Source organism: Charadrius vociferus, unplaced genomic scaffold, assembly GCF_000708025.1.
Source record: "Charadrius vociferus isolate BGI_N301 unplaced genomic scaffold, ASM70802v2 scaffold51, whole genome shotgun sequence".
Lineage (NCBI taxonomy): Eukaryota > Metazoa > Chordata > Aves > Charadriiformes > Charadriidae > Charadrius > Charadrius vociferus.
The window spans coordinates 259333-275026 of record NW_009646939.1 but is presented as its reverse complement, the minus strand read 5'-3'; the positions used below and the strand labels follow the sequence as shown (position 1 = coordinate 275026).

The 15694-nt window shown below is 46.3% G+C and overlaps 1 protein-coding gene across 1 annotated transcript in view; it reads right to left on the bottom strand.

Moving 5' to 3' along the window:
• Positions 1 to 9375: 9375 nt before the first annotated feature.
• KCNG2 (potassium voltage-gated channel, subfamily G, member 2) overlaps positions 9376 to 15694 on the bottom strand; it is a 27048-nt gene continuing 20729 nt past the window's right edge. Inside the window, exon 2 of the mRNA XM_009894946.1 lies at positions 9376 to 10300. Within this exon, the coding sequence (XP_009893248.1) occupies positions 9488 to 10300 (813 nt within the window). The 3' untranslated portion in view covers positions 9376 to 9487. The remainder of the gene's footprint in view (positions 10301 to 15694) is intronic.

Sequence of the window (15694 nt, the reverse complement as noted above, 5' to 3'; positions counted from 1 at the left end):
GGCACTGAGCTGGACAGGTTGCAGGTCAACAGCGCTGCGGAGTCAGCCATGGCAGCTCGTCTTCCGCTTGTAAATACTCCTGTGTTGCTGAGTTGAAAGCAGAAATGAGAACAAGGATTGAAAATCTGGCTGCACTTCCAGCTCGGGAGGTTTTATTTTAAATAACTTGCTCTCTCTGTTTTCAGACTTGGCTGTACAGAACTGTTTCTTGGTGGGGGGAGGGGCACTTTATTTTTGCATATGTACCTATGAGCCTTATAAATTCACAAATGTTTGTATATTTAATCACAAGGGCTGGATGGTTTGTGTTTTTAATGCTATTTAAAAATGTTACACCACAGAAATTATAGGATATTTTGTCTGAAACTTTTACCTATTTATATAATATAAAGTCTGTATATTGGCAGGAAGTTGGTGGCATATGCTAGCATTCAGTATCTCCACGGTGTAGGAAGAAGTATTCAGGAGCAAATGCAGGAGCTTTCTCTTTTCTTTAAGAGAGGTGTCTGGTGAGCGGAGAAGGTGAGGGCAGGAGGCCCTGCAAAGAGGTGAGCAGCCAGAAATGAACGAGTCGTACACGGTGTAAAGCATCAGTGTGCTAAAGAGTGAACGGCAGGTGTTCACCCCTGCTGGGGGATCAGTGTGGCAGGCGGACACATCAAGATGATGAAGGGCGTCTGAGTATGAACGATGCTGGAGCCATGTTTAGAGCAGGCACAACCCGTCAAGCCGTCAGCCAAAAGGAGGAGCTCACAGGAGACTGCAGGTAACTTAGGTAGTCCTGCTTTGAAACAACGGGGTTTGAGAACAGCCCGCCCTGCACTCAAGGGGCAGCACTGCTCCTGCACCTGTGCACAGGACAAGGCTGGGCTGTAGGACATCTTTCACAAACCAAGGGGCCAGCAGATGTGTGTTGCCAGTATTGCCAGGCAAGTATTTCTAGATGGCAATGGAGCCACAAAGATAGAAGCAACTCCACTTCCATTTCCTCAGAAGGGGAAGTGAAAAAGTTTGAGACAGAGAAAAAGCCATATCCTATGGAGTAGGACTAGCATCTGACAGCTTGATTTGTTGAGGCTGAGATTCACGTTCATGTTGTTTAATGCCAAACAAGAACCAGTTTATGTTTTGGGGTGTTTCTTGCATTGACCCAACAAAGAAGGAGTCTATGTTTCCCTTTTTCTGTTGCTTAAGATCTTGTAGGCTCTTAGAAGAATCAGCAGCCTGTACTTACAGAGAGGGACTGAGAAGGCTGAAAGAGCAGAGAGTTTATTTAAAAATGTAGATGTTGTCTATAACGGCTGTTTGCCAGCGTAGGTCACCATGCCCTTTCTGACAACTGCACCGTGTCTAGCAGCTGCAGGTGGTGTTGGACCCACAGCAGGCTGTGACCAAGCCCCTGGGCTTCTGCCAGTTGCTGTCATGAAGCTACCCTGCTTGGTATGAGGCAACCATAGCAAGACACTTAGTCCCAGGAACAGCTATGCCTGCGCTGCTTTCTTCTTCGTGGGGCTACCTCCCTGCTGCTGGGTCAATCCTGTCTGACCACAGGCAAGGTGTTAGAGCTGGGACAGGTTTTTGAGAACCATTTTTTCTCCAAGATTAGCCCGAGAGCTTATGTTTTTTTACCGGTAGCAGCAAGTCTGAGGCTTAATAACTTCAGTGTGTAAATCGGATACTTCCCCTACCCTGTTCCATTTGGGAACCTCATGATTTAAGTCTGGACTGTCTCCACTGGTGGCAGACTGTCTTCTGGAGGGGAAGTGTCAGCAGGCTGCAGCAGTGGTTGCATGATGCTCGGTTGGGAATGTCCGTCATAAGACAGGGAAGAGTCGGCAGTCCCTGTGCTGCTTTACAGACTTGTGCCCCTCGCTCCCCAGGTAGCCCCAGGCTGACATCAGGGCTCCCACTGCACGTGCCATTTGGTTTTGAAGCTGACATGTTGGTGGCAGAGGGCTGAGGCCCAAACTTGCGGGTAGAAGTCCTGCCTTGGGTCCAAGCTGTCTTGCCCTTTGGTGCGGCACTGCTGGAGGTGGTAGGAGGGGCATCCTCAGGAAGTCCCTCTGACCCCGGTAGATCCAGTCGGATCTATGTGAGTAAAGCAGAGCCAAGGAGAGCTGCTGTTTCCGAGGGCTGGGCACAGAACGCTCTGCCCGGCCACTGACTCCATGCTCTTTGTTTGATACCATACTCTTTTAGGCCTGAAGTGACCTTACAAAGATGATGTACCCGGCATGGCAGACTATGAATGTTTTGTTCCCCTCTTTTCTCCAATGTTCTGGTTGTGTTACAGGAACATCTGGGCTTTTGTCTTTTTTAATTGAAAACTTACTTAACAACTGGCTTCTCCGGTATGCTGCTTTAATGAGGATTGTATTTCTACTGTATGCAAACAAACACTTTCTTGTGTGTTTTAATGGTCTGAAGTTTTTTTTTTTTTAATAACTTGTAATGATAAGATTTTTGTATATGGTGGGTCTTTTTCTAATATTCTATGAAACGGGGATATAAGAAATAAATGACTCTTAAAAAATATGCTTCTGTATGTTATAGCTTCACCTGGGAGTGCACGCTTTTGGCCACCTCTTTGGCTTTGAAATACAGGTATTACTGAGGATAAAACAACTGTTGTTTTTTTCCTTTTGGGACTCTTCCCTGGGCAGATTCTTGAGTCTGTCATCAGTACCCAAAGCAGCGAGCTCTGCAGACCAGTCTCATTCACATCAGAGCTGCAAATGCTGGGAGAGAAGCCAGTGAAACCATGTCTTAAGTCACCTTCTGCATGTGGCATTTAGCAAGGTAGGACTCTTGGCCAGGAACTCTTGAACTTCATCTTGCAAGGTACTTTAAGGACAAAATGTTACAGAACTTTGTTTTTGTTCTTTAATTGCCAGGAATTATCTGTATCAATGATCACCTCAGAGAATTAGAAATCAATTACTTTAAATACATCTCTCTGAATGTATGGCACATTTCATGGAGTTTATTTTCTCTGTCAGTTGCAATTTTTTTTTAAATAAAATTACCTATTATATATAAATTGTAGTGTTGCTTTGTTTTGTTCAGATATAAGATGTATGCTTCTTGACTCTTATATAACTCATCTTGTCTAGAGTGTTGTCTGTAGGAATAATTAGCATGCTTTTTCCTCCTGATGGGTGGGTAAGCACAAGGCATAAATAGTCCTGAGGTCGTGATGCATGACAGGAATTCTGGATTTCTTTCCCCTGCTTTTCTGTACGTCCTGGGATAAACTTACACTCATGACCAGTTAACTCTTTTATCCTTGTGATGCTCACAGTAAACCCAAATTACTAGCAGATTATTATGTAGCTTTAAAAAAACCCAACCCTGTACTGTGCAAACTGCATAATGAGGTCAAAGACAGGACACAGCTGAGAGACATGGTCTTCGCAGCCTCTGCATGGAAGATGAGGAAACTGAGTGTGTCATCTCATGGGCAACTGCTGTGCCAAGAGGAGTTTTGACCTCCCTCCCTGTTGATTCAGGACCTGAAAACAAGCCAAGACAGTCAGGACTAGCCTTGTGGCCAATGCGTGGCTCCTGGGCCCTGCTGGGCTGCTGTTGCAGGCCATTCAGCTGCTCCAGCATGGGGAGATGGTTTGTTGTTGTCGTGTGCAGTGGCTGTGGAAGCTGGAGAAGGGGAGTCAGTGAGGAGAGAGGGCTGGGGGCACAGGAGGGAGAGTTGGGAAGGGCAGGAGGAGAGAGGTGGGAGAGACTGAGCTTACTCAAATAAGGGGCTGAAGGAAGATAATCTTGGAGGGGGGAGAATGAAAGAAAACTAAGACCTGGAAGGGGAAAGGTAGGTAAGACAGTGAAATGGGGGTAAAGGAAGAGGAAAATGAGGGTGGGGAGTAAAACCTGCCTGCTCTGTTACAGTCTGCAGGCAGTGGAGGGCAATGGCCCAAGCAGTTCCCACAACAGCTGAGCCTGCTTATTACCCATACTGTTTGCACCATCTGTCCCAAACAGGACTGGTGTTACTGGCCGCTGCTCTGGCACACACTGAAGGGGAGCTAATGGAGAAGCTCCCTCTGGATGAAGTGATAGACTGTACCATCAGCAAGTTTGCTGATGACACAAAACTGGGAGGAGTGACTGACATGCTGGAAGGCTGTGCCACCATACAGCATGACCTGGACAGGCTGGAGAGCTGGGCGGAGAGGAACCTTATGAAATTCAGCAAGGGCAAGTGTAGGGTACTGCATCTGGGGAGGAATAACCCCATGCACCAGTACAGGTTGGGGGCTGACCTCCTGGAGAGCAGCTCTGTGGAAAGGGACCTGGGAGTCCTGGTGGACAACAGGATGACCATGAGCCAGCAATGTGCCCTGGCGGCCAAGAAGGCGAATGGCAACCTGGGGTGCATCAAGAAGAGTGTGGCCAGCAGGTCGAGGCTACGAAGATGATTAGGGGGTTGGAGCATCTTTCTTACGAGGAAAGGCTGAGGGACTTGGGTCTTTTTAGTCTAGAGAAAAGAAGACTGAGGGGGGATCTTATCAATACTTGTAAATACTTAAAGGGAGGGTGCCAGGGGGATGGAAACAGTCTTTTTTCAGTGGTGTGCAGTGATAGGACAAGAGGTAACAGGCACAAACTTGAATGTAGGAAGTTGCAGCTAAACATGAGGAGGAACTTCTTTACTTTGAGGGTGGCAGAGAACTGGCACAGGCTGCCCAGAGAGGTTGTGGAGTCTCCCACTCTGGAGACATTCAAAACCTGCCTGGACGCCGTCCTGTGCAACCTGTTGTACGTGACTCTGCTCTGGCGGGGGGGTTGGACTAGATGATCTACAGAGGTCCCTTCCAACCCTGACTATTCTGTGATTCCACAGTGGGACTGGCCCTAAATGAAACACCAGGGAGCCCCTTAAGTAAAGGGGAGCTCTCACAGCCACCTCTGGAGGCTGCAGCAGCCAGGGCAGCGGCAGGGCCCTTGTCCTGGTGCAGCGCTGGTCCTGGCCTCAGGGCAAAGCTGTCCCTCGGCTGTGCAGGGCAGGCAGTGCTCTGTGCTGCAGCTCCACAGAGACAGAGATTTCATGGTTAGATGTTTGGGTGCATGTGTTAGTAGTTAGATGCAATTAAAACATTTAAGACAACAGGCAAAGCTCAAATTCGGCACTGGGTAGTAAAGCAAAAGTTGGCCCACAGGTGCTGTTTGTAAAATTTGGTTGTGATCCTTAGCTTAGGCTTGTGTGCCAAGAAGGCTTCAAGGACCTGACTGATAGCTGTAGCTTTGTTGGTGGCTTTCTGTAACAGAAAGAAGATGTTAATGTCTAAGTCAACAATATGCCAATAAATAAACACGCTGCCTGGATACCTGTGCCAACAGCAGTAAATGAGAGGCATGGACTAGAACAAAATATGAGGTGCACCCTGGAGCAGGGGCAGATCTCCCTGTAAACAGCCTTGTAAAGCAGACAGGCCCCAAGCGGACATCAGAATCTGGAAATGCCCAGACAGCACACACAGACAGACACAGGACTTCAGACCCTGATCCGGCCCCTTATGTGTCCCAGTTTACAGGGATTTTGCTCTTGTAGGTGCTGGCTTAGCCGTGCTGGGTGACTAAGGCGCTTTGCTCAGCCTCAGATGGGCCGGCAGAACCATGCCGGATTGCTCTACCCATCAGCTCCTCCATCCGCCTCTTTCCTCTTCCACCCCAAGGAGCGGGGCCCCAAGGCTCCATGCTCTTCTAAGGCTGTAGCTTGTAGGCGCCAAGCCCTGTGAGAGCCAAGGATACTTTGCCCCCATGAAGCATCTGCTGTGAGGCTGCCACAGACCATGCCCGTTCTGGCCTCATCAGTGTGAGACAGCAACCTCTGTCTGGCTTACTGCTGAGGGGATGATACCACTGTCGTGTTTTTCTTATGATTAGTGCTTTTTCTTAATCGAGGTTGCTATGAGGTAGGAGATGGTTGCGCACGTGTGCTGTATGAGCGGAAGGAGTTGTGTTTGACTTTGTGCCATTCCCTCTTAACTCTGTCTCCTTACCGGTTACTGCATCCTTAGCTCTCAAACATAGTTACGGTTTTCAGATGATTGTTGTTGCCAACTGCCAGAATTTGTATGCCCAGGCCCATGGGCGCTGCCACCGAGATGGCTGTGCAGAAGAGGTAGCTTTGCTCACGTGCATTGTGAGTCTCTGTCCCATAGGAGAGAAGAATTTTTTTTCCTTGGGGCGAAACCAACTACCTGCTGGCACCAACATGCATGCATCAGTGTAGCATTTATTATAGTTAGAGATAAATGGCCTTAAATCATGTGTGTGCTGTGTCAAAGAAAAAAACAACAACAACCATACACAACAAAACCAACACTTCTCCAGTGACTGATCAAAAGTAAAAAGCATCACCCGTAACAACAGCTACGCTGGGTGAAACTCACTCTCCTCTGGGTATCTCTTATGTCTGGCAATGTGTGCATTGCAACTTTATACAGCTTCCAAAAATAATTTGTTTAAAAGGTTCCTGGTTTATATTTGTTTCCTCATCTGTCATCTCAACAGATAAAATGAAACTTTATTAAAAGCCAGGCCTTGACTAACAGACATAACGAGTGGGTTTTGTCACTTTATTAAAACTCTGTGCGTGCTAGAATTAATTATGTGCCTTTCTGAAAAATATAAAGAACTCACTATTATAGGACAATAGGAACTTGATGGAGCACAGCAATAATATGGTGTGTGTCATCAGTCTGTTTTCCTACACGGCTGCTGGGCTGCAGTTAACTATCCCATTGCTGGTTTTTTCATGCTATGGTGCCAAAAGCGGCATTCATTCATGGTTATTCGCTAGCACTGCAAGCGTGACACTCTTCATTCTGCAAGGATGTCTACTCCAACACAGCTCTTCTAAGAGTAAGCCTATGCTGATGATCATTTGTGGGCCTCACCACCTTGAGGACGTGTACTGTGCACCCTCCATGCACGATCACTGCATTCACACCAGAAGTGTAGCGCTAAACAGCACCTGGTGTGCACCAACCGAAATACCCTGAAAGGTGAACTTGTGAGTTCACCTGGTGAATCTGTTGGGTGCTACCTGAAGACTGAGCACCTGAATGCCACTGCTGCCCCTCAGCACCGCGCCACGCTTTGCCGCCACACACTCCTCGCTTTGCTGGTTTGCATTTAGCCGGCTGCAAAGCTGTATCCCTGATGCCAAACCTTAATAAGCCTTAGTGTAAGAAATGTCTGCATCAGGATTAAAAAAAATAATAAAATTAAAATCTCTCGTGAGTCACAGCAACCTAGTGCTGGTATTGCTTTGCCAGGAGTCTGAGTCAGCCCAGGCACCATCCACCAGCCCCTGGCCCTCCTCGCCTGGCACAAGGAGCGGATGCGCTCCTGGTGGTGGTGGGCTGTGAATGACAGGCAGAGCCCTGGCACACGGGGCTGTGTTCGGTTTTGGTGGGCTGTGAATGACAGGCAGAGCCCTGGCACACGGGGCTGTGTTCAGTTTTGGTGGGCTGTGAATGACGGGCAGAGCGGCGGCACACACAGCTGCATTCGGTTTGCTTGTAGTTCACTACAGCTGGGGGTTTGGAGACCCAGGCGCAGCTTACAGGGTAGGGGTGCTCAGTTTTGCTGCCTCCACCTCTTGCAGCACTCACCAGCGACCTGTGTGTGTAACACACCTGCTGCTCCGAGCTGTGTAACCTTGCCCGGTGACCTCGCTGCGCTCCTTGGCACTGTCTGGCCTGGCTATGGCTGCAAAGGAGCAGGATCAGGGCTGCTATGGGCCAGAGAGGGCCAGTGGCATGGGACCCTGGCTGGAGCACCCGCATGTATAGATTCCCATCAGCATGGCGAAACACTGCCTCCCCCCCACACCCAAATCATCAGAGGCGAGCATTCAGCAACAAAGCTTCTAGTTTTTATTAAAATAAAGTGTAACGTTTTATTTTCCCTTGCTCCATTCCCATAAGGAATGGCTTGATATGGGAGTTTGCTAATATAGGATTGGTGTTACAACATATGCTGAGGCAAAAAAAAAAAACCCAAACCAGACAAATCCCATCTTCAATGCATCAGCTTTTGTTCCCTTTCTGGCAGGAGGAGAATATGGAGGGCGACACTGCATGGCTTTAATACAAATGGGGTCATAGGTAGAAGTGGCAGTTGTACTGCATTTCCCTCCACTCCCGGATCGTATCCTACCTGTAGGAGCACTGAAAGACCCACACAACACTTTGACTTGGACCAGCTACACAGGTCCTGCAGGGAGGGGGCTGGAGAGCTGCTGGGGCTGGCATCAGTAAACAAACACGCTGACACCACCATATGATTCATTTTCCTTTTAAATTGACTTAAATCTCTTGAGAATTAGGAAGAAGAGCCAGAACGATAATTCTAATTTTTAGATGACGGGATTGTCTTTTTCTTAGTAGGAAAAGAAAAAAAAAAAAAAAGACTGCTCCTCATGTAGAGCACAGCTGCTATGCTGCAGCTCAGGCCAGAGGAGCCCACTGGAGGCATCTCATTGACTTCACCAGGTTTGGACTACTCCTCTTTGCGCGTGACTGCAGTCAACGCAGCCACCACCGCTGAGGATGCAGAGTATGCAGAGCTGGGAGTCACTGCTGGTTAAACATCATGCTCCCCTTCTTGGGCTGATTGTAGTTCAGGTTTAGTTGTCTGTTGAACACATATTTTTTGATACATGAGAGATGGAAATAGTAAACAGAAAGTGGAGAAATGGCGTGATTTGTAAAGATATTTGTTATATTCAACTGTTAGCAAAGGAAAAAAAAACAAGTTAACATTCAGTACCATAGTCAGGAAGATTGTCTATGTATATGTCTGTCATGGGGCCAAGATACAAAGCTTAGGGTGGTAAATACACATATTTACTAAATAATGCATACTGCGCTAGCGCACAAGTCAAAGCTGGCAGCTGGCAGCCCAGGCTGTGCTGCCTGATCTGTAAAACAGACAAAACCAAGCCCCTGGGAAAGCTGAAGTGACGTTTCTGCCCTTCTCTTGCCTTCACACCTTGGCTCGTCTGAGGTTTGTGTTCCTTGGCAGAGCTGCTGTAACAAACCCCCTGTGCGTGGGGCGCTGCAGCACAGGGAGTCCCCTCGTGCAGCCCTTTGCACGTGGAGTATCCCCGAGCAGGGAGGAGGTGGCACGCTGGCTGCTCCGCCGAATGGCACCCCAGCACAGGCTCTGCTTCACGTTATGTTCTCCTGACTGGCTACGTTCAAGGGCTGCTCCTTGGGGGTTGCCAAAAATACTTGTTCAATAGAAAATAAAAGCCCTATGAAAAGCGATGGAGCGGAGCTGTATTTGGCAGAGTTTCTAGGGGCACTTTTCAGAGGGCCCTTAGATCAAAAGTTGGTCTTTAGCGACAACCTTGTGTGTGTCTGTCCCTCATTTGCGCAGTTCAGGAAGTTCTTCTTGCAGAACTGCCCCTCCTTGTCCACCGCTTCTTGTGCTGCCAACATATGTCTTCAGCTGTTGAGAGTCAACAGCTTCTCTTGGCTTCCTGGTCAACCACGGGCTGACCTTCCTGCCCAGCAGCATCTGGTGGGAATGTGACACCAAACCCCTGTGTTCTGTCACCACCTGGGAGTTTGGTGCTCTCTTCTAGCTGGCGCATCTGCCTGCTTGCTGCTCGTTGCTGCTGCTCCTTCAGCTCACTGTAGGAACGGGAAAAGGTATGAAAGATGGACGTGACTGGGAAAGCCATCAGCAAAATCCCACTCAAGATACTGCTCAGGGCTACCACCTGTCCGGGGATGCTACGAGGCACCATGTCGCCATAGCCAACAGTTGTCATGGAGATCACAGCCCACCAGTAACTGGTGGGGACACTTGTGAATTCTTGCTTGGCTCCCAGTTCGCTCTCAGCCAAGTACACCAGCGGTGAGAAGAGGGCCATGGCGACACAAAGGAAGAGCAGGAGGAGCCCGAACTCCCTGGTGCACCGGCGCACAGTGAGCCCGAGCGTCTGCAGCCCCAGCGAGTGCCGTGCCAACCTCATCACGTATAGGATGCGCAGAGCCCGCAGGAAGCGCAGCACCAGGCCCACTCGTTCCAGGTACTTGTTCCCAGCTCCCCCACTGGGCTTGCTGCTGTTTTTCGTGGAGACCATATCCACAATGAGAGAGATATAGAAAGGCAAGATGGCCAGGATGTCGATGATGTTGAGCGGGGTTTTCAGGAAAGCACACTTGTTCTCTGCCTGGATGGATCGCAGCAGGAACTCAAATGAAAACCATGCCACGCACACCGTCTCCAGCACAAAGATGTCATAGCACTTCCGTGAGCATTCACCCTGAGGGGAAGAGGAGCGGGAAACACAGAAAAGGGGGAAGAAAAAGATTTAGCCAGGGAGTGAACCAAAGAAACAGAGAGTGGCAGTTCTCAAAGGAAAGCACCACGTGAAATCGATACGAATTGAGAGGTGCCAAAGTAAAATCATCACTGCTAAGAGCAGCTGGAACGGGTAACTAAAACCAGAGCTACTAGCTACATGTTTGGCTGCAGGACAGGTCAACAATGCTCCGGAGCATCCTGAGGCTGCCAAGAATTTGGTGTGACGATATCAGCTGTCGGCCAGGCAGCCCACTGCTGAAAGGCCAGGGGCTCACACCTGATTTCTAACCGAGCCTTTAACAGCCTTTAGAAAAGATTAGAACAGGATTCACGGATTTTAATAAATGGGTAATCACACCCTCCCTTCCTGATCAATAATAAATTGCTTATAAATGGCTCATAAACACCCACACCGTTTTATGTTGTGTGCTTGGAGTCATCTATTATTCACAGAATATAAAATATTTTTCATATTCCAGTGAACTATAGGACACTACTCCTACAGTCAAAAGCTTATATACAGTACTGATAAATGTAGGTATTTCTAAAAGAAAAAGTACCACAAGACCAGAGGGAGAGTCTGGAGAAATAAGTGCTTTCAATTACCTCACCTGTAACAACTAATGACCACGATGCCCTCCCCAAGCTTTCTGAGGCACTGGAAGAGGTGCTTTTCCCCGCAGGCTCACTTAGTAGAAAATAAAAGAGAATTCTGGCTCTTTAGTTACAGTGCCTGTAAACAAGCCAGCCCTGGTGCATTGGAACAGCAATAAACAATAATGCTAGTGATGGCTGTTCTTTGATTGTTAATTCAACAGTACAAATACTATGGCAATTCTCTGCTACATCACTGTTAGGGACTCCAGCTGAATAATAATCAGCTTCTCTAAATAAACAGATTTTGATGTGGACAATTACAGGGCTAGTGCTGTTTCCTCTGTAAATGCTCATATAAAAGTGTAAATGCTCTGGGTGCTTTGAATGAAAGGCAAATGTATATTTATTTAAGGCAAGCGCATATTTATTCGGTGAGCCACTTTGACTCTGAACAGCTTCATGAAAACTCTTGTAAGCATGTAGGAGTCCATCCACAGTAGTGGGGTGTATGACTCCCACTGGATGCAACAGGTACTAGCTACCAATGTAAAACCTCTTTTTCCTCGTCTATGCTAAATTATAGCAATAAAGTATCACTCAAGAGTGGCGAGGCTGTGTCAAGCTGGTGCCCATTTCACCACTGGAGAAGCTGAGAACCTGGTATATCTATAAACAGTTCTGCCCACATGGTCACCACAGGTGTCTTTTGCTAGGCAGAGCCAAGGAAATTTTTACTGCACAGCACCACATCCTAACTTCATCCTTCTCTAAGTGTTTATGCATTGTTGTGGAAAAAAAAAAAAAGCAAAGGAGTGATGAGACTTTTGCCCTCTTCACTAACTACAGTGTTCCCCAAAATGTGGGGGAATGACTGAAGACAGGTTTCAAGGGCTGCTGCACTGCTGGCAGTAACAGCAGAGTCATCACATTGAGTATAAATCCTTGTGTTACCTCAAAATTATAACCAAAAGCCAAGGCACCCTCCCCATTTCATGAAGAGATTGAGACAATGACTAAAGAGACATCAACAGGAAAAAAAAAGTCAAAGGAATCCTCAGAGCCGGTGTTTAACTGTCCATGTATTAAACACGATTAAATGTTGTAGTGCCTTGTATTTATAAATTATTTTTTTCATTCCACTTTCAATTGGCATATGATGTACCTTCCACTGTTTCCCAGGGGGTCATGCTGATATGGAGAGAAAAATTACTTGTCCCATTGAAATTGCTGTCAAGATTTTAAGGATATTGCAGGGAGAAAGGATAATCTTGTTTTGCTAGTGTAGTAGCTCAACCCATCTTTAATGTCCTAATTTTGATAGGTGTGAAGACTAGATGGAGCTTGATTTATATCTGCCTCACCAAACTAATTTGGTCATAAGTAAGTATTTTTGTCACAGTCATAACACACAGGACAAAACATTTTAGTTTTAGGGGTTTTACTCCTATCACAGCATAATTAAGCTGTCAGGCTCTCCTATCAGATACAGAACCAAAATGCTTTCACACCACCACATAAATCTGGCTCTGTGGGCCAGAGCCAAAGCTCACAAGGTCAGTGGAAGGACTGCCTGTGCCACTGGAACTTCTCACTTTATTACCGAAAAACCAGCCATCAGACCAATGTTGTCCCAGAGCCCTGCTGCCTGGGAATCTCTCATCAGGACGTGCTTGATCTCACACCTAAGGGCAATGGCTGCAGGTGATTTGCAGCTCCTGACACTATCCTTGCACGTGCACAAAAGGACCAGGCTGGGACATTAGGAAGACAACCCATAGAAGAACAGCTATGGCTTGAACAAAGCAGCAGCAATGGCAAGGAGACAAAAAACCCCAATGTGCAAGCTTGCTTTCTCTGAAAGGTACATCGCTACTTGGACCACCATGTAGTGAAACTAAGATGTAGCTTGCCTGAGAAGCCTGTCTGGCAGCAAGTGTTCTGGATTCTGATGTGCGTGTATGTAATTTTATTGCCACTAAAAGTTTAAGGAAAGTCTGTGAATTCTATGGAGAATTTAACCTTGGAATAGACCTACAAAAACATTAAGGTGTTTAATAGCTAATTTGGCACCCAGTTCCCCCAGTGGTCTCTGTTTTGGTGCATAAGGAAAGGAAACTCTCCTAAGTTCTTCTGTGTATGAGCTTTGGTGTGAGAGCAAACAGGAGTGAAAGCTGTTCCTCATTAACAGACTACCAGTGGAGATGACTTTCGGAAGACTCTATTGCCCTCCCAGACTTTGACATGTTTATCCTGTGTAGGTTCACATGTCTTCCTGCAGAACTCCATCAAAAATGGAAGTGCAGGAGCAGCCTAACAACCTTTGCTCAGCTGAGCACAAGAGGCTTGGTGGTATCTGAACCTCAGGTCATCCAACACAGCAGAACCACGCTGTCATCTTTGCCCATCACTGGAATGAAGAGCTGAAATGTACTCCATCCAGGGCTGATGTTGGGCTCTGGCTTTTCTCTGCTCTTCCCACTATCCACAGCTGACAGCTAACATTGTGAATGCCAAAATGTTTACTTTCAGAAGAGTGGAGCGATAATGCTCTGCTACACGGAGTTCATTTTAATGGGATGAAACAATCCCCTCTTTTAGCTAATGCATAATTATCTTCAGCAAAGTGCTAGTCTTTCTCAGTATCGTTATTAACCTATTGCAATCTGAACACACCAGGCTCTGTCCGAAGGCTTTCCTGAGAATAAGAGGGTCTGAACAGGCTTTTAGAAAACAGACCTGTGTGTCAATTAAATTGCCAGAGGCCTTTTTTTCACTAATTAAATGTCTTCCTGTTCCCTGGACCATGTTTCAGTATCATCTAGGTATGACCTATTATTATCCTCACATGAAATAAAAAACAGTAACAGCGAAAATGTGTCTCTTGCTCTTTGCGCTTTGCTTCTTTGTGCTGCAGCTGCTTTTCGTTGCAGTTTTTTTCCCCTTGATTACAGCATTGTAAAAAAAAAAATAAATCAATTTTTCTCTTTCTAAAACTTTTAACTATGTATTCGAGTCCAAATGGATGCTGTAACTCTGCTTAGGGTTTTGAGGTTTTTTCCATTCAAGAAAACAAAACAAAAATGCGCAGAGAGACAGACACAGAGATGGAAAAAAGCAATCAAGAATTAATCAGCCATTGGAATAAGAGAAAAACAAGTCCTAAAAGAACAGGATAGCATCCTGCCCAAAATAGGTTGGTAGCAAATCTGTATGTTCTTAAAAAAGATCAAGCTATAACAACTCATGGCCATAAACATGTACATTAACAACTAAATACTGCTTTTTACTTTCTGTAAGCAAAATAGCTAGCTGTCATACTAACTAACCAGATTTTTTCATCTTGTAATCTAATGGATACATTTTTATAATTACTTTTTCATATCTAGCTTTATGAAACTGGGCCACCGGAAAACATTTTTCAGTTTTCGTAATAATTTGATTTCTTTTTGTCTTTTAGAGGTATAAACAAAACCCAGCATGAATGACAATCACAAAGGACACCCCTCTTTGTTGTTCTTTACAAGGCATATATGATCATTTACGTGTGTACATGTGTTTCTTTCAAACAGCAAATAGATTCTTTTTTCCTGTGCAGAAATTGAGTATGGGGAAGTATCTGCAGTTGCACAGGATTTTGGGGCCATATACTAATGTCAGCTCAGGACACAAGAAAAGAAAAGAAGGAAGGTCTCTGAGTAATTCTATGTAGTCAAATTAAAGTGAGTCTCCTTCACTAAGATTTATAGAAATTTGCTGTCAAGAAGCCAACCACAGTATCTTTCTTCTGGAGAAACATTCTCTTTGCCAAAGGTTCCTCTGGCAAAAAGAAAATTGCAAAAAGAAAAGCTGGTGTCACTGGAGTTCAAATCCAGCTGTACTCATTGCTCTGTATGGTCTGTCTAAAAATTGCAGACATCTTTCAGAAATGTCTTGTTTTGGCTTGCAGGGTCCCTTTCACTGGTACTTCCCTGTACTGCACCTCAGAAAAATTCTCCACTGTGTGTTGTGTGACTTTGTGACCTTGCCTTTGTATTCTGGTCTCCTGAGAAAAAATTCTGACTCTCCTCTAGATTCTTGCAGGCTTTGACGCCGTCTCCCCCCTCTGGCATTAGAAGATGTCAAAAGCCAGATCACCTCTAACCGCCTCAGTTCTTGCGTTGCTTTGAAAACACACATTTTTGTATGGTCAGCAGCTCCACAGTACTTTTAGGGAAGAAGTTACCCCCTATAGTGAAGATTTTCCTCCCTGTCAAATGTATGTGTTAAGAAAAAAAAACACACCCAAACATGAGAGGCATTGCGTACAAAAATACTTACATAAGCTTTAAAATCATGACATTTCCAAAATGATATTTTTGTTCTCTTCTGCCCCTTGTTTCATGACCCCCAAAGGATCACGTATTTCAAGCGTTTCTCTGTGCACATTGGATCAAACTCTTTTTTAACAACAACGTGGAACTTGAAATTCTGACATAACCAAGGTCTCGGCACCAGAGATCGGCATTAAGGGACCTGCAGACCTGCGGACAGCCAGCTGAATATGAGCCAGCAGTGTGCCCGGGTGGCCAAGAAGGCCAACGGCATCCTGGCCTGTATCAGGAACAGTGTGGTGAGCAGGACTAGGGAAGTGATCATCCCCCTGTACTCGGCACTGGTGAGGCCCCACCTCGAGTGCTGTGTTCAGTTTTGGGCCCCTCACTGCAAGAAGGACACTGAGGTGTTGGAGCGTGTCCAGAGAAGGGCTACAAAGCTGGTC